The following is a 23355-nucleotide window of genomic DNA, read 5'->3' as shown; positions in this document are numbered from 1 at the left end:
ATTAGCACAGATATTTAGGGAAATATTATTTTCTTCCTACCATTGGGTGAGGGATGTAAATCCATCCCAGGCATCAATAAATATGAAGAATCTAATAACAAGGCAATGAGGAGTATGACATTTTGATCAGTTATGCTTTAGAAAGAAAGAACATCCAATAATTAAATATCAAACACTGGTAGGTAAATTAGACTGAATTATGTGATATGGTCTTTTGTATCTACATGTCATTGTCTGAATGATTATTAGAATGCTATTTTTCATCTTCTGCACATAAATATTTCAGCTGACTTGAGACAAATACTACTAACCGCCAGACTTATTGAGATGTTTGTGAAATATCTGGATTGTTTCTTTTCCCATGTGTCTGCTATATGCATACTATGAGGCCATTCTTCCATGTATGCAGTATAGGCTTGCTGAAAAAAGTGGAACTTTTCAAGCGCCATATATACTTCAATGGCTAGCCTTGCTTTCTGTAGATTTTAACCAGCTCCAAAGAGAGTATCTTAGCAAAGGACAAATGTTTTTGTATGCATTATAAAGTTTATTTCTTAGAATATATTCATTTATTTTACAGTATCTGTGGGAAGTCATAAGGGAAAAGGTGAGTAACTGAATGTGTTTTAAAAATGAAAATGGAAGAATGTGTATGTATATTTTCATTAATACAAAAAGGCCATATCACGGTCAGTAGAGGTATGTAAAGATTTGATTAGAGCCATATGGATTTTTATAGGAAACTATAGCAATGCCTCGACCTTCTCCACCGAGCATGCTGCTCCGACAGCCAGTTGTCTTTGTCCTGAAGTCTCCATAGCATGCCAGGTGGCAGTTTCCCTCAGTCTTTGTGATTCAGAAGCTATTGCCTACCCAGTCTAAATCCATAAAGGGCTAGATCCACAAAGGGACATAAGTGCCTAAACCCCAATGCCTTTGTGGATTTAAAGAGGGCAAGATGTGGCTTCGGCCAACTCTTTACATAGACGTGGAATATTGTGAAAAGGGAATCATTTATCTAATTTCCCTGCACACTTTTTGCATGAGCTATTGACTGTGTGGTTTTCTTTACAGAGTGGGACAAAGTTTTGTACAGACTGAAAAAGGGGCATCTTCTTTAGCAGCTTTGTCTTAAAAATATTATTGTTATTAATTCTGCATAAATACTGTAGGAAGATGGGTAAAAAAGCTTAGATCTAGTGGCACTTTCTCTATGGCTTTGCTGTTTGATGGGGAAGTAGGAGGAGTCACAGAAACTTTAAGCACCATGCAAGGATGCTACATTATTTCTACAAACCTGAAAAAAAAATCATGTCTTTACATGTTAAAAATAAATCACGGATTTGAAGGTGCACTTTGAATGACCTGAATCCAAAATTAAATGGTGTTCTCTCTAGATTCTATTTATACAAATGGCACTTTGCATGTATTTATCACCTTTATGCACTTTGCAACTGGCAATTAAAGAGCACAGCATTGCTGTGAACTAAGTAGGCATCAATAATCCTGTTTTAAAGGAAGGAAGACTAATGCCCTCTGCATCAGATTCTGCTATACTTATCCATTTTGAATAGTGCCATGCTTTACAGATATAGTTCCACTGAAATTAAAGGGACTATTTGTGAGAATAACTACTCATCTATAAAAGTGCAGAGTGGGGAGGGTCACTGCCTGGTGGTGTGAGCAAAAATGACTTTCCAAGGGACTAGCACCCAGAACATCTGATTCTGTATCCCTTGCTCTATCCACTACAGCCCACTCCCTCAGATACCACCCAAACTGAAATCCTTTGTACAGTAAGTGGTAAATACTTGCACAGCTAGTCTCACTGAACTTCATGGACATAATCACCTGAGTGCTTTCCAGTGTGAGGATATGTTGCAGAATCAGACTCCCTATGACAGGAGTGGGGAACTTTTTTTGGGTCGGGGGCTGCTGACCCACAGGAAAATCCCTCCTGAGGAAAGGGCTTTGGGAAGGAAGCAGGAGGGGGAGGGGGGCTGGAGTGCCAGCATGGACTCCCCAATGCTGGGCAAGACCCAAGCCCTGGAGGCCAGATCCAGGCAGATCCTTAGGTTTCCTACCCCTCCTCTACAAGTAACATAAACAAAATCAAAACTGAAAGAATTTTCTCTATCTGGTGTATTTAGGGTTTCTGATTCAAAGGGTAAATTCATAATGCTACTATCATTTTGCAGCTAACCAAAATAAAAACTAGATTAATTTAAACATTTTTCTCTTTATGCCTCCAACAGCCAAAATAGAGAAACTAATGAAAACAAGTATGTTGCAAACTCTAGAAAAGCTGAAGTGAGAAATAAATATCATTTTGTAGCTATGGGCATATGCGAAAAGCTATTTTTCTCCTTTCTTGGAGCTATTGAGCAAATCCTTTTTGGAACACAATTATGGCTCCCATGCTGTACTGTATGTCATCTTTGTCAGGCCTTATTTGCGTTATATATGCCAACATCATTGGGCTTAGACCTGCCAGGTTCTGAACACCTTCAGGGCCAATCAGCATCAATGGCAGTTTGAAAGAGTGCAGCACCTGAACCTTGAAGGATTGGGCATGAAGTTTTCTTCTGGCTACTTTCTGAACATGTTCTGTTGGACTCTATTAAGTGTTGTAATCATAGTTCATAGACCAGAGGTGGCTAAAATCTGGCCTGTGAGCTGGATCCGATCCACAGGGTTAGTCTCTGCCAGGCCCATGACTCCATGTTTACCTCCGCCTCTGCAAGTATCAGAGGATCACAGTTCTGGTTGGCCATGAATTGTTGTTTGCAACCGATGTGAGTGGCAGGAAACGGCATCCCAGTCGCAATGCTTCCTGCTGCTCACATTAGCTGTGAAAGGTGATTCATAGCCAACCAGAACTGCAATTGCCTGACTCCTGCAGAGGCGTAGGTAAACATAGGAGTGGCGGCCCACCAGGGACTAACACTGCAGGCTGCTGGTGTTTTATTTCCCACCCTCGTCATAGACTCTCATAATCTAGAATCCTAGGACTGGAATAGACTTTGAAAGGTCATTGAGAGCAGTCTCGTGCAATTATGTCATTCTTTTCTAACTGGTCTCTTGACTTGTATTACAGTATATAGAAAACTGATAAGTTGGCATCCAGAAAGAGCACAGCTTTTGAAATAGAGCTCTCAGTGCAGTACTTTCCTCTTCTAAAGAGTGTTCCAAGTTTGGGTACAAAATCCCCCCGTGAACTCTGTGCTGCAAAATTAGATAAAAATTGGTCTGTTCACAAAAACTGTTTTTAACATTAGATTTGAAGAATAGCTCTAATATATGAGTTTCACTGAAATTAGATAATCATAATCTATGCATCTATGAGTTGTAGTGGAAGACACTTTCTGCAGCAGATTCATGCTTCAGTGTAAAAAATGATAGCACTTTAGAGTAGGTCTGAAAAATGAACATCCAGCTTGAGGTTTGCATCTATATGGTTGAATGAAAAAGCACAGTCCGTACGAAAAACAAAGCTTAATTTAAAGCTTTAATAAGAACATGTTAAGGCAATGTACCACCACCTTGATCAAGCATAAATCTTAAATCAGATTTGAGGCTAGCATAATCATCAGTTAGTCAGTCCTGGATGTGGGTAAGCCATTTTTGTCATCAGCAGATCCAGGCTGGTCCAATCCTATCTTGCTCCACTACCTTTACTAAACACATTCTTTATACTTTGTTTCATAACATTACACAGGTGCATATTATTAAAACAACCTTATGCATAAACCTTCCGTTCTAAGCATCTTTTAATATATACTAATCCAAAATCCTTTTTACTTATAGGCTACGTCTACATTGGCACCCTTTTCCAGAAATGCTTAAAACGGAACAGTTTTTTGTTATAAGTATTTCCGGAAAAAGCGTGTCTACATTGGCAGGATGCTTTTCCGGAAAAGCACTTTTTCCGAAAAAGCGTCCATGCCAATGTAGACGCGCTTTTCCGCAAAAAAGCCCCGATCATCATTTTCGCGATCAGGGCTTTTTTGCGGAAAAGATTACTGGGCTGTCTACACTGGCCCTTTTCTGGAACAGTTTTTCCGGAAAAGGACTTTTGCCCAAACAGGAGCAGCATAGTTTTTCAGGAAAAACAATGACGATTTTACATTCGATCGTCATTGCTTTTCCGGAAAAGCAAGCGGCCAGTGTAGACAGCTGGCAAGTTATTCCAGAAAAGCTGCTGCTTTTCCGGAATAAGTGGACAGTGTAGACACAGCCATACATTTTACATATCCTGCTAAAACTCCAATTCATACATCAGGTTTTTTTAGCCATAACTAGTCTCCTTCTTCTTCAATCCAGCTGTATTTTCATTGCTTTCATGTATTCTATTATGTCTTGCAACAGTTGTCTCATTTTTACTTATTTGCTTTTTATGGCAATGGAATTGCTAGCTGACTAATTCTGATAGTAAATTCCCATCCTCCTATTTGGTTTTCCTAGGGAGGGCTTCATTGAGTAGTAAATCACACATTAGTCTACTTTGTTTTGCCCTGTTATCTATACAGAACAAGAATCTGCATTTGATAAAACACAAACCTTCTGATTTCTTATAAGAGCATATAAGGAAGGTAGAAATGTTCCCTTTTACATTTTCTTTGTGTTTTAGTCAGTCAGCAATCTATATTTGGTTAAAGTAACCAAAATCCATCCTAGGATAACTCTATAAAATTCAATAAAGTTTCACATATTAACACAAAGTATTAATTTAATCCTAAACTTTAAAGGATTGCCAACATCCTTTGTTTGATAATGAAAAGTCTGTAATAATTAAAATATTGTTACTGTTTCCTTCACTACTCAGAAAGACTTAAAGTTGGAATTTTTTTGTACTGTATGGACCAAATCATTGTACTGTAGGCTCAATTTCTGTAGGCTGAAGTAGTTACACCTTAAACAAGGCTAATATATGTCCCTTGTCTTTTATATCTATTTATTTGCCCATTGTTGCTCTTTATCTTCTTAGCATCTTCCCAGTTCAGGCTTAGCATCTGTCAGAATGTATCTTAGCTACCAAACTCAATGACTGCTGCTATAACAGGGACATGAGGAAAGTTTTGTTTTAACTCTCTTCTTCAGACATTGGAAAGAGTTCCCCTGAACTCTCTCCAGTTCAGGAGATTAAAAACAGACATACTGTGTCAAACCAATAGTAAGTCTAGCCCAGTGATTTTTCTGGCATGTGGCTGGAGCCAAATGCTTCAGAGTCGAATGAATAAAACAGGGAAATTGTCAATTTACTTGTTGTCCAGTCCCAAATTTTGGAAATCACATTCTTTGTGACCTCTTGAATTGGGATTGTGTCCCTGGCTATTTTGGCTAGAACCCATTGATGGATCCTTCCTCACTGAGCTTATGTGATTCTTTGTTGAACCAGTTACATTTTGGCCTTCACAACATCACCCGAGCAACGAGATCCACAAGTTGACTGCGCATTATGTAAAGAGCTACTTCTTTATGGTTGTCATAAACCTGATGCCTATTGACTTCATTGGATAACTCATTGTTCTTATGTTACGTGAAGGGATAAATAACACTTGCTTATTTTTTCATGCCTTTCATGATTTTGTAGACTTCAATCATAATTCCCCTTAGTTGTCTCTTTTCTAACAATGGAGCAACAGAAATGTTAAAAAGATTAGAAAACTTGACCTCTGAGGAAAGGTTAAAAAACCTGGGCATATCTAGTCTTTACTTTTTTAGTATTTCTCTGATGAGTTATCAGAGGGAGACCAGTTTTCCTAACTTTTATACCAGGAAGGATACTGGAACAAATTATTAAATACTTGGTTTGTAAGCACTTGGAGGATAAAAGGATATGAGGAATAGCCAGCATGGATTTTGTCATGAACAAATTATGCCAAACCAACCTGATTTCCTTCTTTGACAGGATTACTGTCTTAGAGGATAACACAGAGGCAGTAGAGATGATATATCTTGATTTTAGTAAAGTTTTTGACACAGGCCTGCATGATAGTCTCATAAACAAAATAGAGAAATGAGGTATAGATGAAATTACTGTGAGTTAGGTGAACAACTCAGAGAGTAGTTATTGATGGTTTGGTCTCAGACTGAGAAAGTGTTTCTACAGGGGGCCACACTTAGGTGAGGCCTGGGACCAGTACTATAGTTAATATTTCCATTAATGACTTTGATGGTCAGTAAATGTGCAGATAATATCAACTTGTGAGAAGAGGACAGATTTAGGATTCAAAATCCCTTGCCAAATAAAAGAAATGATCTGAAATCAACAGTCAACAATGGGAAGCAAAAAAGACAAGTGGAAAGTACTGCACTTAGAAGGAAGAAAAATCAAATGTACAACTATAAAATACAGAATAGTTATAAAGAGGATTGTTATAAAAAGATGGTAATCAGTTGTTTTCCATGTACAGTGTAGGTAGCAAAAAATGAACTTAATCTTCAGAAAGGGTGATTTAGGTTAGATTTAGGTTAGATGTTAAGAAAAGTTTTCTATCTATTAAGGTAATTCATTTATCAATCATAAAGGTTTATTCAGCAGCCCATCACTGTAGTATCTGGATATATTCCAAATAAAATCTATAGGAATGGCAACATCTCTAGGGGATTGCAAGGAGTCTCTGTCACCCTTGCTTTTTGTGGTCAAAATTCTGCTTGGGCTAGAGGAGTGTTTCGACTTTTTATGTTTTTCATTTAGTTTAAAAACAATCTTATTTTTATGGAGGAGGAGTGATATGGAGGGTGGTTTAGGAAGCAGGACGTTACTAAGAATACTTTGTTCCCAGATGTCACATGCTTTGACTTGGGCTTTTCAATCTGCACTGCCCTTGAGCAGTGCAGCCATTTTGATCACTAGTGGAATGTTTACATGGTTTCTTATCTTGATTGACATACAATGGGGCATTTTTAATTTCATCATGAATTTTGTCTATATTCTGGACTTTAAAAATGAGCTTTGTATATCCATTTAATATAAAAATGACAATGCAGTAGTTTTGAAAATTCATTAGTTCTGAGTGGCACTTGGTAATCTTGAAGAGATTTCCCTGTGGGCAATGAGTCTTAAAGTGATAATTATGAAAAACTAGAGAAGTTTACTGCTGTTTTTGCTGTTAAGCTTTGTTATTCAGTGATGGAGAAAAGTTAAGTTTCCTAATGCAAGAAAGCTTCAAACTTAACCCCTTAAATCCAGAATCCTCCAAATCTTTTTTGCAGGGTGAGGGCAGAATATGGGGAAGTAAGGTCTGGCATCTAGCTCAAATTTCCTGATTGGCTTCTATTGTTTTAATGGACTTAACCAAAACTTTAAATCCAAATGCCCTCAAATGGGGAGAGCTTAGAAATCTGGATCAGATTTTTGCAGGACAGGCTTATCTCTATCTTAAAACTTGGAACTGTTCTGGCATTTGATATTCAACTCCTTTAGGTTTTATCTGACAAGGTATCAAAAGGGGAAAAGTTTTTTTTTTTTTCACAGATTTATAATGTTTTAAGAAAAATTAATCCTAGGTTTAGCCTGTTATATGCCTGCTCACTGAATAGATTTATTTTACCATCAACATCAGGGTTCTCAGGCCTTCAATGTGAAGATTTTATAGATTAAAATGACCTAACCTGATTTTTTTCCCACTTTTATGCTTTCTCATCATTTTTTCTCTTTGCACTGTGTTTCCCCTGATTCCATAAATGTGAGATCATCAGTAAGATTGTTTTTATTAACAAACAAGCACCTTTATATTACAGTATGTGCTATGGCTCACTTTGCTGTCCTTTGCTATTTTGATGCCACTCATTGCAAATGCTATTTTGGGTTGCTATCTGGTATCCTTGAGGGACTTCTGAAGTCTGTTTTTCATTCCATCAATGTCCTGAATTTTCAGAAACTCAACAAGCCAAAGAGGAAGTTGTTGCAGTTGCAGCTAAGAAAGGTAAATGTCATTCAGAGAAAACAAACATACTTAAAAATTCATTTGGTCTTTATCATAGCAGTTTTGTAGTTACATGTACATTTCAAAATGCATGTAGTTCAGCTTCCACTGCCCTTGTTCACAGTGAGTGGTAATTTACAATGGGCTCAATCCTGCTAAATCAAGATAAGCACATAAATGTGCTGTTGCTAATTGCTTAAGTACTATAGTAGTAAATGAGATTATTCACATTCTGAGGCATTGCCTACACTTAAAGTTTAAATCAACATAGCTCATGGGGTGAAAATTCTACAACCTGCACTATAGCCTGATATAATCTGATCTACTCTCCAGTGTCGATGCAGTTAGGTTGATGCCCTAACTACCATTGCTCAAGGAAAGTGGTTTTCCTACAACAAAGGCTGAATCTACACTACACCTGTGCTAGCATAGGTACAGTGCTGTTGTTATGACCTTATAGACTCTGTAGTATAGCCAAGCCCTTGAAGTTGAGCACTTGCTGGCATGTTTTTGGTGAAGTGGGGCCAGAGTCCTCAGCATGTTGCTGGCTCAAGACCCTTGTGAATAGCCTCATTGATTTCGACAGGAACTAATCAATTTAAGTAAACATGGCAGACTGACTGTAACCATTAGTATTACTTTTAAAAGCAAAATCATTGATTTTTTTCCTTGTAGCATAAAATTTTATACTTAATGTTTTCTTGTGCCAGAATGGAAAAAAATGAGGGGGCTAATTGAAAATTCTTATAATACAAATAAAGAAACATACTTCCCTTTGTTACCAAAAAATGCCTTAGATTGTTGAAAGTAAAATAATTTTCTGAACACAGTTTACCTCTTGCAATTTATCCTTGGATTACTTTTTGCGTTTCTCTCAACTTGTTTGATGAAAATCAGATATGACATTTTCCCTTTCAATTCCTTAGTGCCACAGATTTTTTTGTTCGTTTCATATACTACAGGGGATTTCATTTTGCCTAAGGATTTGTAAGAGCTTCATTTTACAGATGTTAAATGTTGGACCAGAGTTAAGATGCCACTACACTTTATCACTAAAAGCAGATGTTTACAATTTTTTTTTTTTTTGGTCCCTGAATAACAAAAACTTTTATAGTCTATTAAATGCACTTACTGATCTCTTGAAGATCTTGCATATTCCCTAATGTGTCAAGTTAAATGTCAGAAAATATGAAGGCCTCTATTTAAGTACCTGCCAGGAGGGATTGTAGCCTTTTTGTGTGGATGTCACCACACTTCCTAGCTATCTACCTTTTAGCTGATTTATGTCCTAGAATCGAGCAGAGAGCAGGTAATCTCTATCATCCCCTTCTTTCAAAGGAGTTAAATAAGTATTTCAGTGATAGAGTCTTACTGATGTCAGTGGGACTATTCACATACTTAAAGGGAAGCATGTGCTTAGGCCCTGATTCAACAAGCTACTTTTACCATAGGGTTTTGTACTGGCACTAATCATTAGTATGGAGTATAGGGACTGCTATTATGGGAGGCTTTTGCATGACTGTGCAAAGCAGAGAGTGTCTTGTGTGTTCCTCTGTGCAGTCATGCCAGGCTCATCACAACGTGGGCCTTACGTTTCTTTCAAGATAAAGGAAATTATTTTGTTATTCATTTTTTGAATGAAATGAAGTATCCCTTTTCACTTTAGTCCTTTTTCTTTATAAGATGGGTCAAAAATGTGTTACCAATTTATTGTGAGGATGAGAGGTTATCTTGTGGTCACAAGACTTTGAAATTATTTCCTTCAGAGATATCTGTAGACATTTAATTATTTGAGAGAGGATTTGTCTATGGGGCAGCATTTACTAGAAGTCTTACTTAAACCTTATCTTTGTTTTGCAGCAATACCTGGAAAGAAGGAAGAAAAAACAGTGAAGGCAGTGGAGCAAGGTAAAGAGAAACTTGAAATATTTTGACAGTATCTGCTTCATAAAGACAATGGCAGCGGGTGGGGGACAACAGACAGCTCCATGGCAATAACCTTTAAATTCCTTGCTGTAGCAGTTGCTGCCATTGATCTACTCAGTTTGTCAGAGAAGAAATAGGATTCCGGTTTGGCATCTCACTTACGTAATGCAAAACACACACAGTGTCTTCAAGTGAATGAGCCATTCTGTATTCTTAACATTTCATCTGTCCCACAGGGGATTTCCTGACTACAGAGTGACTTTTCCTTAGCAATGTGGAGTCCCCATTTTAAAAAGAGAGTTAATCAATGGGAAGGCAAGTGAGGCTTCAAGCATCTGTGGAACAGATTCTCAATTGGGAGAAATGAACGTAGCTCCATTGATATCAAAGAGCTTTGCCCATTTATGCTCCTGGGGATCTAGCTCTGTCTCTACAAAGATCTGGAGACTGCCTTGCATCCTAAGAAAAACTGGAAGGCTGATGAAGAGAAGAGGCATGTCTTCAGATATATCTACAGGTGGAGCTGGGGGTACGATTCCCAGCTCATATAGAAAAACTCACACTAGTTCTCATTGAGCTAGATCACTAAATTAGTAGTATAGATCTGGTAGCATGTGTAAGCAGTAGCACAGCCTAGCCACCCAGAGTTCTGAACAGTTTGTAATTGATGTGTTAGCTTGATGAGAGCTAGTGCAAGTACATTTGCACAAGCTGGGACTCGTACCTTCCACTCCAGCAGTAGCCTGACACGCATGTAAAAACTCGTTGAATAAAAATCTAGTCTTTGAAAAACTTCAGTAAAAGGGCTTTGCATTGGGTTCTAGGCAATATCCTTTTACCTCTTAACCTAGAGATGGACCAATAACACTTGAGTAGTATGGCCATGGTCTGCTGTAGGCATTCTATGCAGGTTTGTGGTACAGTAGTTCTAGCAGTTCACTCACTGAACTGTCGCACATATATACCTACCTCTAAAACTGACCATTTCTGATATTTGTTGTCAGATTCCAGAGTTAAGTAAGGAAAGGAAAGGAAGACTGTCTGTCTGACTGTAATGCCAGTTCTATGCTACCAATCCCAACCATTCAGGAATTAGAACTGAAAAATAATTACATGGGTTAAAACCAAAAGATGTTTCTAAAAATCCTCATTTGGGGTTTTAGGTATTAGCCTTCTGGTTTTTTGAGACTTAGGGTTTTATTAGATCAGAGATTCAATCTTTTTCTCACAAACAGGAAGGCCAAACTTACAATTTTAATTTTGAATGAAAGCTAAAATTCTTACCTACTTGTCTGATTTTAGGAGCTCGGGCTTTAAGAGCCACAAAAATACTGTGAGTCATAATAAAATCACAGGTTAGCAGCGTTGTTAATTTAACAACCCAAGCAAGAATTCTAGTGTTTCAAAATAAAATGTCCAGGTATCAAGACTCTTTTGCCTTGGATTCTAAATCATTATTATATAAAACTGGGGAAAATATTATTGATAATATTTACCTGTTTTCATGGTAGTGGAAATGTGGAGATTAGTGCAACCTTTGCAAAATGTTTACAGGAAAGCATGAAGATCAGGGGTTGGAGAGCTTCAGGGGACAGACAGAATTTTCTCTCTGTCACCTTATTCAGTGGCCAAAAGTAGATGAGCAAATGTGGAGCAGGGAAGAGGGGCAGGATATTATGTTATTGGTACAGACTAGGAGTGAGTTACTTCTTTACTCTTTAGCTGGATAGGTAATTTGAAGTTTAAATACATATGTGCATTCTAGTTTGGATTGAGCTATCATGCTAAAAATAGAACTGTAGCTAGCATGGCAGGACAGGCTAGTCATCCCAAATACAACCTTGCTTGGGACCCTAGATATGTACATGGGCAGTCAGCCTGTCTGGTTTCTCTCACTGCCAGCTAAGGCTATGTTTCTATTTTTAGCATGCTAGCTGGATTAGAGCTACAGGTTGAACATCTCTGGTCTGGCACTCTCTGGTCTGGCAACATCTGTGGTCCAGCATGATTTTAGTTAGCCATCTGTCCATTTAGCATGAATGGGGCCAAGTTTCCTTCAGTCCTGTAAAATTGTTTAGTTACCATTCATCCTGGCTGTTTATTAGCTCTAATTTAGCACTAAATGTCTTCTAAGAGCCCAGTAAGCATAGAAGTGTCGATAATGCTGATAGACAATATTGACCTCCCGTGATTCAGCAAAATTTCTGGTTTGGCACCAGTTAGGTCCCAACGGTGCCAGACAAGACAGGTTCAACCTGTAGTGAGTTTTACCAGGCTGTAAATTACCTTACAGCTAGAGTTGTAAATATACTCAAGTCAGAATATTCCCGGGTTTACTGCACACTGCTACAAAAGTTTCTAATTAGTAGCAAAGTGTACCTGTTGTTTTTGGGGAGGGTGTGTGTGTGTGTGTATGTGTATGTGTGTGGTGTGGTGTGGTGTGGTGTGGTGTGGTTGTATGTCCACTAAAAATTGGACTGCATCTATGAATTCTTTTCACATCTGCTGTCAAACAGCCATAAAATGGCAATGACTTTCAATCTAATTCTTAATCGTTAAGGTTAATTTCTCTTGTTTGTTGACTAAAAACATTTCCATGGGTTTCTTCTGTTACAAACCATTTTTTGTTACCAATACATTTTCAATCCCACAAGAAACAATGGTAATTCTAAAGAGTTTTTGTTTTTATTTTTTTTTTCTTCAGATAAACCAAAGCTGAAAGAAACAAGTAAGCTTTAAGATACATTTTCCCTATGACTGACTTAGCATCATGTTAAGCTCTAGAAACCAAAAGCAGCATATGAGAGCCATGTATTAGTAGTAGTAGTAGTAGTGGGTGGATGGAGAAATGGCTGATGAGATAGAATAGTATCAAGTAAACAGAAGTATTAATATGGAAATGCTAAGTAATTCTGTTCTATTTTAAAGCGGAGAATTTAGGTCTCTTTACTGTTTACTCTGTTTGTCTCTTGCCATGAAGGGATTTCTCTCCTTTTTGTAACATAGCTGTGAAAAACCTAGACTATAAAAATATTATTTTATGGATCAAATTATTATCTTTAATTATCACTGAGACTCAGCTGCATATTGTGATGTCAGTGGAAGTTTAGTACTAAGAACAAGTACAGATTAAATAACAGAGGACTTCGGTGTGAATTAGTGGCACTAGCCTGCATATTAGAATATAATTTTGCCATGATTATAATATAGTATTTCAGTGTTAACTATATGATATATCTCAGACTTCTTATCTAGTCACAATGTATCCTACATCTATTTATAATTTAAACTACTATTTCCTAGCCTTCTTTTAATTCTTGAGTGACATCTATATCAGAGACAGCACCATTACAAAAGCTAAGCTGTTCCTGGAGATGGCATTAATCTTGGCAGCATTTTCAGAATGGTTTTCTGGTTTGTCAGATCATTTGGAGCATAAGACCTAGTCAGTAATAATTCAGGATTTTGAGTTCACAAGTGTTTGATCTCTTGAAATTAAATCATTGGTGTGACATCTTTTGAAATAATGCAATAATGGTGCTCTTAGTTATGGAGATGCACATTGACTAGGCGTTCTTATAAGCAGGCTTCTGAACTTAATGGGTTTAGCTGTGCGTGATGCTGGCTGGCTTATTTTGCTAATATAATTAAATTTATTTTCATTGCTGGAATTGACCACAAAAGCTGTGTTCAAATCACATAAGGGCTCTTGACATAAGTGTTCAACATTAAGGACACTGATTGTGGAGACAGAAACTCCATCTTTTGCCCACCCATTTGTTGCTTTGGTGTTCCAGGATATGGCATGATATATAGGACTGCTGTTGGGTTTCTCCTACAATGTAGAGATACCAACGCTGGCAACAGACTTCACTGGGCCCTGGGCAATGTTTGGGGATGGGAGGGTGTTCGGCTCCAGAAGGGGCAGGGCATAAGAACATAATGACAGCCACACCGTGCCAGAACAATGGCCCATCCGTCCCAGTATCCTGTCTGAAGACAATGGCCAATACCAGATGCCCCAGAGGGAAGGGACACAGCAGGTAATCCTCCACTGTCACCCATCTCTGGAGAAACAGAGGCTAGGGACACCATTCCTACCCATCCTGGATAATAGCCATTGGTGGGCCTAACCTCCATGAATCTATCTAGCTCTTTTTTGAACCCTGTTAAAATCCTAGCCTTCACCACATCCTCTGGCAAGGAGTTCCATAGATTGACTGTGCACTGAGTGAAGAAAAACTTCCTTCTGTTTGTTTTAAACCTACTGCCTATTAATTTCATTGGTGACCCCTAGTTCTTATATTGTGGGAGTATGTAAATAACTTTTCCTTATTCACTTTTTCCACACCAGTCATGTTTTTCTAGACCTTTATCATATCCCCCCTTAGTGTCCTCTTTTCTAAGCTGAGAAGTTCAAGTCTTTTTAATCTTTCTTCATATGGGTCCCATTCCAAACCCCTAATCATTTTGTTCCCTTTTCTGAACCTTTTCCAATGCCAATATATCTTTTTTGAGATGAGGCAACCACATCTGTACACAGTATTCAAGATATGGGCGTACCATGGTTTTATATAGAGGCATTAAGATATTTTCTGTTTTATTCTCTATCCCTTTAAATTATTCCTAACATTCTAGTTTCTTTTTTGACTGCCGCTGCACATTGAGGGGATGTTTTCAGAGAACTATCCACAATGACTCCAAGATCTTTCTCTTGAGTAGTTGTAGCTAAATTAGTCCCCATTATATTGTACATATAGTTGGGATTATTTTTTGTGCATTACTTTACATTTAGCAACATTACATTTCATTTGCCATTTTGTTTCCCAATCACTTAGTTTTGTGAGACCATTTTGAAGCTCTTCACAGTCTACTTTGGTCTTAACTATCTTGAGCAGTTTGGTATCATCTGCAAATTTTGCCCCCTCACTGTTTGTTCCTTTCTCTAGATCTTTTATAAATAAGTTGAATAGAATTGCTCCCAGGACAGACCCTTTGGGGATCCTACTAGTTACCTCTCTCCATTCACCTTATTATTTACTATTTAGCAGCAAAATGTATTATTATAGCAACATGGAGCCACAGTCGGGGACTTGGATCCTATTAATCTAACTCTAGGTGCTGTACAAAAAATGGAACAAAAAAATCAATGTATCTTAGAAGTGTATGGTTTGCAGGGACCTCAGGAAATCACCAATTCCAGCTCCCAACACCAGGGTAGTGCTAAATAAATATGCCAGATGTTTCATAGAATCATAGAATACTAGAACTGGAAGAGAGTTTGAAAGGTCACCAAGTCCAATCCCATGCATTCATTGCAGAACCAAACATCACCTTGATCATCCCTGACAGATGTTTATCTAACCTGCTCCTAAATATCTCCAGTGATGGATTCCACAGCCTCCCTAGGCAATTTATTCTAGTGTTTAACCACCCTGACAGTTAGAAAATTGTTCTTACTGTCCAACCTAAACATCTCTTGTTGCAAAGTAAGCCCGTTGCTCTTGTCCTATCATCAGAGATTAGGGAGAATAATTTTTCTTCCTCCTCCTTGTAATGCCATTGCAAGTACTTGAAAGCTATTATTATGTTCCCTCTTAGTCTTTTTTCCAAACTAAACAAACGCAATTATTTTCAGTCTTCTCTCAGAGATCAAGTTTTCTAGAGATTTAATAATTTTTGTTGCTCTTCTCTGGCTCCTCTCCAAATCTTTCTTCAAATGTGGTGTTCAGAAGTGGACACCATATTCCAGCTGAGGCCTAATCAATGCAGAGTAGAGCAGAACAACTATCTTCAGCTGTTTTTCCTCTTAGTCTTGCTTCCCAAGGGACTTTACTTACGAGCTCCCTGAGTTGGTTTACATCAGCCTTCCTGAAATCAATTGTCTTTATTTTTCTTGTCTGCCTCTACCATTCTTAGCATCATGAACTCTATCAATTCATGATCACTTTCACTCAAAGCTGCCTTCCACTTTCAAATTTTCAGCTAGTTCCTTCCTCTTTGTTAAAATCAAATCAAGAACAGCTTTTCCCCCATTAACTTTCTCAACCTTCTGCACCAGGCTGACTGAATGGTTAAGGTGTTGGATTTAGGATCCAATGGATGCATGACCACGCAGGTTCCAATGACCTCCTGAAATCTCTTCCTACCATTCTTTGAGTACCAACTTGCAACAAATTGTGCACCTAACTTACTGTAATTGCATCTAGAACATCTTAGCTTAACTCATGAGAGTGTCATGAGGGCCTGTGTCAAAATCCTAACTGAAATCAGGATATATTTCCTTCTTCTCTACCCACTAAGCTAATAAATCAGACACAAAAGGAAATTAGGCTGGCTTTGCATGATTTGTTCTTGACAAATCCATGATGGCCAATACTTATAACCCTATTATCCTCCAGATGCTTACAAGTTGATTAATAATTTGTTGCAGTATCTTTCCAGATATCAAACTTAAGGTGACTAGTCTTTAATTCCTTGAGTCCCTTTTGTTCCCCCTTTTGGAGACAGGTATTATGTTTGCCCTTCTTCAGTCTTCTAGAACTTCATGCAGACTCCAGATGTTCTTAAAGATAATTTCTAATGGTTCTGAGTGTGCTTCAGCAAGTTCGTTAAGTACCTGAGGATTAATTTCATCATCCCCTGCCACTTGAATACCACTAACTTTATCTAAATATTCCCTAACCTGTTCTTTCCCTATTTTGGCTGGCATTCCTTCCCCACTATTGTTAGTATTACTGTGTTGACTATCTGGACACCATTTACCTATTCAGTGAAGACTAAAGCAAAATGGGCATTAAACATCTCTACTTTCCTGCTGTCATTAGTTATTAACTCTCTATTCCCACTAAACAGAGGGCCTCCATTTCCTTTGCCTTTCTCTAGCTTACAATGTTTTTAAATAACTTGTTTTTATTGACTTTTATGCTCATTACTAGAGTAACACATTTTGGCCATTAATCTTTAAAAAACAATTCTACATTCTTGTACTACTTGTTCTCCTCCTAGCAGTTCATCCTGTTTCCACTTTCTGTAGAATTCTCTTTTGATTTTTAGTCTTTATCTTGTTATGTTGGCAATGTAAGCACTTTCAATAAGGTGTTAAGGCACCTCAAAGCAATGAGTGAATACTCAGTGCACAGGCATTTTTCCTAGCCTGTTAAAAAAATTGAGGAGGGTGAACAGACTATCCGCCCCTGAGAAGATATTGGGAGGATTCAAAGTGTTCAGATTATTTTGCAAATCCCTGAAAAAGTGAAGATCGTGAAAGTGGGTCACCCAAACATCATCTGAAGAGATGAGAGTTAGAAATGGGTCAGTTTGCTCCCTTCAGATGGCAGGTAGGATTAGAAGAATATCCTACCCCTGTAGTGGGCTGCTTGTTTAAACTTTAGGAAATCTTACAAGTTTCAGCGTGAAATCAACAAAACATACTCTCTGAACTGAAAAAAGGCAAGTTTCAGATAACTCCTCTAATCAGTTCATCACTTGCCATTGGTACCATTGTATAGCTAGAGTCTCTCATACTGTCTAACTGGTTCATTATCTGACAAGATTCAGACTCTGTATTTCATAAACCAGGCTTTTGTGTCTGGCTGACACTGTATCTGTGCTAAATATTTCTTGACAGAACCTGTAAAAGAAAAAGAAGTGAAACCTCCAGTTACAACAAAGGATAAAGGTAATATAGAAGAATACAATACTATAAATGACAGAGGGTTAGATTGTTTTAAAATCCCCATTAAATATGTATGTTTTTATTTGTAAGATACCACATAGTTTTGGATTGGGGAGGAATTTTTTTTTTTTTTGTAATTTAAGACATATTAAGGCTAATTAATACTGCCAGAATTGTAGGTGCAATTCAGAATTACAGCCTTTGAAATTTGAAGCATTGGCTAAGGTTTGCAAAGGATTTCAGAAAACATCAGAAAAGTTTTGAGTGATCTTTGTTCTCACATTGTAATTACATAAAATGTGCAGCTTTATTATGAAAAAATCAGAGTTTTTGACTGAATTTCGAAATGGTTTTGGGGACCCTTTGAAACAATCAGTTGTCTAATCAAGCATTGTCATTGAGTCATTTTAGTCTTTAACTCTTTAGTCTGATAATTTTTAAACTACTACATATTTTTACAGAGTATATCAAAGAAAAGGAAATGAAGCATCCTGCAACTTTAAGAGATAAAGGTAATGAAACATAATACAATAAAATGTTGGTTTATAATTATCATAATTAGTTTTACTATAATTATAACTCAATCTGGGAGGGGCTTTCTTCTATCTTTAAAAATAATCTGAAGATTACAATTGACCCAGGGAGCTGACAGACACACTGGGTCCCTAAGCAAGATGATGGGGGCAGAGCCTCAGAAGGAAGGGTCAGCGCCACCCAGACTGCAGCATCCCACCCAACACTGCCTTCTCCAAGCAGACCTAATAGCTGCTCAGAGTACTCCAGAGGCAATTTAAAGGGCTAAGGTCCTTGAAGAAGTTACAGATTAACCTGGCTACCCCCTGAGACTATATAGATAAAGAATTATTATTGTAGTCTAGAGGCAGTTGGCAGGTTTTGAACTGAATTGCTTCTATAAACTTTTGTGGATGTAACATGAATAATATATAACAGAAGCATATGAAATGGTATGAAAGTGTGACAGATAGCGACATGCCTGCAGGGCTTTGTGAAGGCTGAGGTTAAAAGCTCACTGCTTCAACCATTCAGCCACCTGAGTCTTTAAAAATGTAAGTCTGACTATTTTCTTCTCTCCCTGTCTTTCTCATGGACATTTGAAATTTCTTAATGGCATTTTTTTGCAAATATAGCTGGTTAACTCGGCCGAAATTTCCATTGAGTCACTGTTTTACAGCATGCTGTGCCCCTTTCATCCACCTTATTGCTATCCTCCACTCCAGATTTACTTGCATTTCAAGGGTGAAGCAATAATGTCTCTGAACATAGTTTAAAATTGCTTTAAGTTCTTCAGAATAAGAAGCACCACCATTTATGCAAATATAATAATATTTTGATTTTAGTAATTATTTTATATTATTTCAAACAGGCGTATTAGAAGAATTTAATTTTCTCTGTGTAAAGCGACAGATAGTAGTGACAGGTCTCAAGCCCTGACAATCATGTTGATTTACCACTTCTCCATGTGCACTTCTTTATCCCACAAATAGTTTTCCACAGTGTCTACTGTGGCCACCCCTGCTCCCTGCATCTCTCATGTCTTCCTAGTCAAGGGCATAAGGGTCACAGCAGGTCCAGTTGTCTTTTAGTTTTTTCTCTTTGTCCCTGTCATTGAGACAGAAATCTGCTTCTCTGCACACTGCATTTTTCTCTTAGGGCATGTCTACACAGCAGGGCTAAAGCTCAAATAAGCTACACAACTTCAGCTTTGTCAATTGCGTAGATTAGTCAAAATAGCTTATTTTGGCTTTTGGAGCTGTCTGCACAGCAGGAAGTCCAAGGTAGAGCGCTCTTCTTCTGACTTCCCTTACTCCTTGTAAAATGAGGGTTATAGGAGTCAGAGTAAGAAGTCCTCCAGCTCGCCATTATTTCGATATTATGTCAAAATAACTGCTTGTAGTGTACATGCAGACTGTGTTATTTTGGAAGAACATTAGTTCTTCCAAAATGACACTGCTGTGTAGCTGTACCCTTAAATACTAACAGTATATATTTAGTGTAGAGCTGTTACTTTCCATAGCCATTGATATTAGGGGTAGGGACAGGTGTGCATGTGTACATGAATGTGTCAGGTACTGGGATTTAGCTGCTGTGCCTGAAACAAGCTGCACAGCCTTTAAAACTTACTCTTCTTGTGATGCAGCTACTTTGTCTAATGATGGGAACTTGAGGTGCTTTGTGTGCCTTGGAGATAGTTATGTACCTGACAGAACATCTATCTGTAGCTCTTTCCCAGAAAGACAATGTTACACCCCCAGAGTAAGCATAGTTTAAAGTTAATATCCAAAAATACAAAGTCATGGGGGTGCATGAGTCCCGTATTACTCAGTCTCACTGGAGCACAACAACCCTTCAGGGACAACATTTTGCTTCCCCACTGTATTCTCTTTTGCCTATTCAGTGCTGTCAGTGGTTAGTTGCATGTGTGCTCTCTCTGTGGGTTGCACCAGTTCTGAATCAGAGCTCTTAGTTGAAAAAAAGAAGCCACTTCAGCAATTGCAAGTTGGTTTAAATTTGATTTGACATCATCATGTGGGGTTAATCTGAGGCCAAAGAAGCTTGGGAGGCAGTTTCCTGTGCATATTTTTCATTATTACCCAGTTATGCGCGCTATTTATTTTTATGTTTCTACACAAATAAAAAAGTCAGTAGTTTTTATCCCTTTCACTGGACTTATGCTACCTGTTATTTAAAGAAACAAGTGTGTATTGTTTTCTGCTCTTTGGTCCTTTATCACATTTGCTATGTATTATATGTAGTTCACTTGAAGATTAATGTAAAAAAATCCTGTGTCTAGTGTTCAGTGGAGTATTTTCTCTTGTATTTTACTTTAAAAATGGAAACTTACTCTGCTATGTGTAAATTTAAATATCCTCTGATGCCTAACAAAAAGAATCAGAAAGTGATTACTTTTTCAGACTGTTCTATTTCTATTCTTTTCCTGCTTTATTGCTAGAGTGAATATTTGTGTAACAACAAGACCCTTTGTACTGAAGAATTGATCTACACTAGCTGCTTTTTCTGATCCTGAAATTATAGGGAATAAATAAAGGATCAGTGTGGGGCAGAGAGAGGGAAAGTGGATTTAAACTATTTTTATATTCCTCTAATCCTGGGTCCAGCATGGACCAGGTCAGTCCCTGACTCAAATTAGAGCAGCCTGAAGGCTGACATCATTTAGACCATTTGATGTGCTCCCTGGGGCCAGTGGAAAAGGAGGAAGTCTTGGGTCCATATGTCTCTAAAGTCCTGGCTCACAGAGGGTAGGGAAAGGTTCCCCTGTGTGCTGCTGCTAGTTATTGCTTCTGCTGCTTAGACCCTCATTGCTAGAGGATGTTGGGACCTTCTTCAATGGCTACTCCTACTACAAAATTGAGGGAGGGCCCCTGCAGCAGGGAGGAATGGACAGTTGGACTGTGTGTCCCCATGCCATATTGGGAGAAGCCAGATTAACTAGTACCCTTCCTTTGAGCTCTGGTGCTCTTGATAGTGGCTTCAAAGTCTTGCAGATCAGATGCATTCAGGTGACCTAAGGCTCTTTTCCCTCTGGAAATGAACTTGTATTAACAAAGCCCCTAGGCTGAGTTTGTGTGCTGGATTAAGACAGACCTTTGGGATCCAGTCTTGATAGTCTGGAGGCCTGGGGCTCTTAAGCATTGGAAACCTAGTTTAGGGGGAATCTTCTGTTGTCTTAAAACTGTGATTATAGTGGATTTTGCTGAGATTGGTTTATCCAGAATCTACGGTAATCCTTTCAAGGACATTTAGTCCTGCTAGGCATTTAATTGCCATATCAGGTCAGTGGGATTGATTGATTCTAATTAGCATTCCTACAAACATTCTTTCACTCCAACTAAGTGACATTCAGAAAGGTCCAAAATTATTTCCTCTCTTTGAAGACATCATTTGCTATCTAATCCCTGCAAATGTTCATTGATCTGTACACTTAAGAGGCCAACAGATTAGCGCCACTAGGAAATGGCGAGTAATAAGATGTATTCTATATAATATTTATACAAAGTAATAAGCATGCTCAGTACTCTTACTGAGATGAAATACATATTCCTCACCTACGGTATTGAATTGAAGGGCCTGACTCTTCACTAAAGTTAATGGAAAGATTCCTGTTAACCTCCAACAGGCTTTAGCTGAGGCCCTAAGAATCTGATTCTACATTCAGATCCCCTTACATGGAGCTCTGCATGCAACAAAGTCCCATTTACTTCAGTGGGGCCCTGCCTAGACAAAAAGGTCTGTGCTAATGAAGCGTATTAAAGAATCAAGGACTTAATTTAACACAATGTGAAAGGTGATTGCTGACACAATGCTAGAAAGTATAAAGAGAACAAGGTTATATTGGTTTTGTGTTTACCAGACAGTATTGTTAGTTTTCAATTTTTTAAAATGCATCATGTGTACATATATTATTTTTAGTTACTACAACTGAAATCCACTCTACTTTCCTATAGAACATGTAAAAGAAAAAACTGTGAAGACTCCAGAAGTCCCAAAGGACAAAGGTAATAGTACAAGTTACCTATAAATTCATAGATTTAATAACTAAATAGCTGAATGGTTATTCAATATTGGAAAATTTTCAAATGGAGGTATTTGGGCAGTATTTGTAATCCTTCATGTCATCTAAATTCACTATTTGCTAACATTCAGGTTATTTATATAGCTACTATATATTTGTGAGAGGTTATCTGTCTGTCTGTCTGTCCATCTATCCATTTGTTCAAGAACTTCCCCTAAACAGTAGAGCTAGGACTTCCAAATGCAGCTTCTTCTTATCAGAATGTAAAGCAAGGTAAGGGTTTGGTTGTGCCAGGAAAATGGGATGTGCCTGGAATGGCATTGCTTCTTATATAACCATACTGAAAAGAGACTCTCACCCGTAGGTGTGCTCCCGCCATTAATATTGGAATATTGCTGGCTGTTTCCCTTTTTCAGAGAGCAAAGGGAAAGTGCACAGTTTACTGCACTCCTCACTCTGGCTGGGGAGCACAGGGGGCAGACGAACCTGGACCTGCCCCAGCTGGGGGACATACATCCCTCCCCAACCTGTGCCCACTCGAGCTGCAGTGGACAGGTACTTCTCACCTGGCCCTAAGCTGCTGTGGTGAGAGAGGGTTGGGATAGTCATCTCTTCTCAGAGTAGTCTGCAAACTGAACCCCTGATTCCCAGCCCCACCCCAGAGCAATGATTTAAATGAAGCATGTACATTTTTGTTTTATTTTCCAAAAAAATCCAAAAAATTAATTGAGTTAAGGACCCAAGCAATGCTGGTTAAATCTTCTAGGGTATGTCTACACTACCCTCCTAGTTCGAACTAGGAGGGTAATGTAGGCATACCGCACTTGCAAATGAAGCCCGGGATTTGAATTTCCTGGGCTTCATTTGCATAAGCGGGGAGCCGCCATTTTTAAAACCCCGCTGGTTCGAACCCCGTGCAGTGCGAGGTGTACCGGTAGTTCAGAATAGGAAGCCTAGTTCGAACTACCTAGTTCGAGCCCTGTGTAGCCGCGCTGCACGGGGTTCGAACCAACGGGGTTTTAAAAATGGCGGCTCCCCGCTTATGCAAATGAAGCCCGGGAAATTCAAATCCCAGGCTTCATTTGCAAGTGCGGTATGCCTACATTACCCCGCTAGTTCGAACTAGCGGGGTAGTGTAGACATACCCCTAGTGTGCATATGCATATATAAAGGTTTCTTGGTTTAGCTTTTAACTTAGATTACTTGCTAAGTCTTAATTTTTTAAAATACATCTTGTGTCCATCTATTATTTTCATCACTAAAACTGA

At 38.3% G+C, this 23355-nt stretch overlaps 1 protein-coding gene across 20 annotated transcripts in view; it reads left to right on the top strand.

Moving 5' to 3' along the window:
* The window catches only part of TRDN (triadin), a 322289-nt gene that overhangs the window by 216384 nt on the left and 82550 nt on the right, over window positions 1-23355 (top strand). For all 20 annotated transcript variants that reach the window (XM_075924079.1, XM_075924088.1, XM_075924085.1 and 17 more), the window contains 7 exons: window positions 581-607; window positions 7884-7931; window positions 9792-9839; window positions 12562-12585; window positions 17488-17538; window positions 17997-18047; window positions 22020-22070. In XM_075924079.1, the coding sequence (XP_075780194.1) occupies window positions 581-607; window positions 7884-7931; window positions 9792-9839; window positions 12562-12585; window positions 17488-17538; window positions 17997-18047; window positions 22020-22070 (300 nt within the window). The remainder of the gene's footprint in view (window positions 1-580; window positions 608-7883; window positions 7932-9791; window positions 9840-12561; window positions 12586-17487; window positions 17539-17996; window positions 18048-22019; window positions 22071-23355) is intronic.

This window comes from Pelodiscus sinensis, chromosome 3 (genome assembly GCF_049634645.1).
Source record: "Pelodiscus sinensis isolate JC-2024 chromosome 3, ASM4963464v1, whole genome shotgun sequence".
Lineage (NCBI taxonomy): Eukaryota > Metazoa > Chordata > Testudines > Trionychidae > Pelodiscus > Pelodiscus sinensis.
Note: the sequence above shows the minus strand (reverse complement) of the source record. Positions and strands in the feature narration are given on the sequence as shown.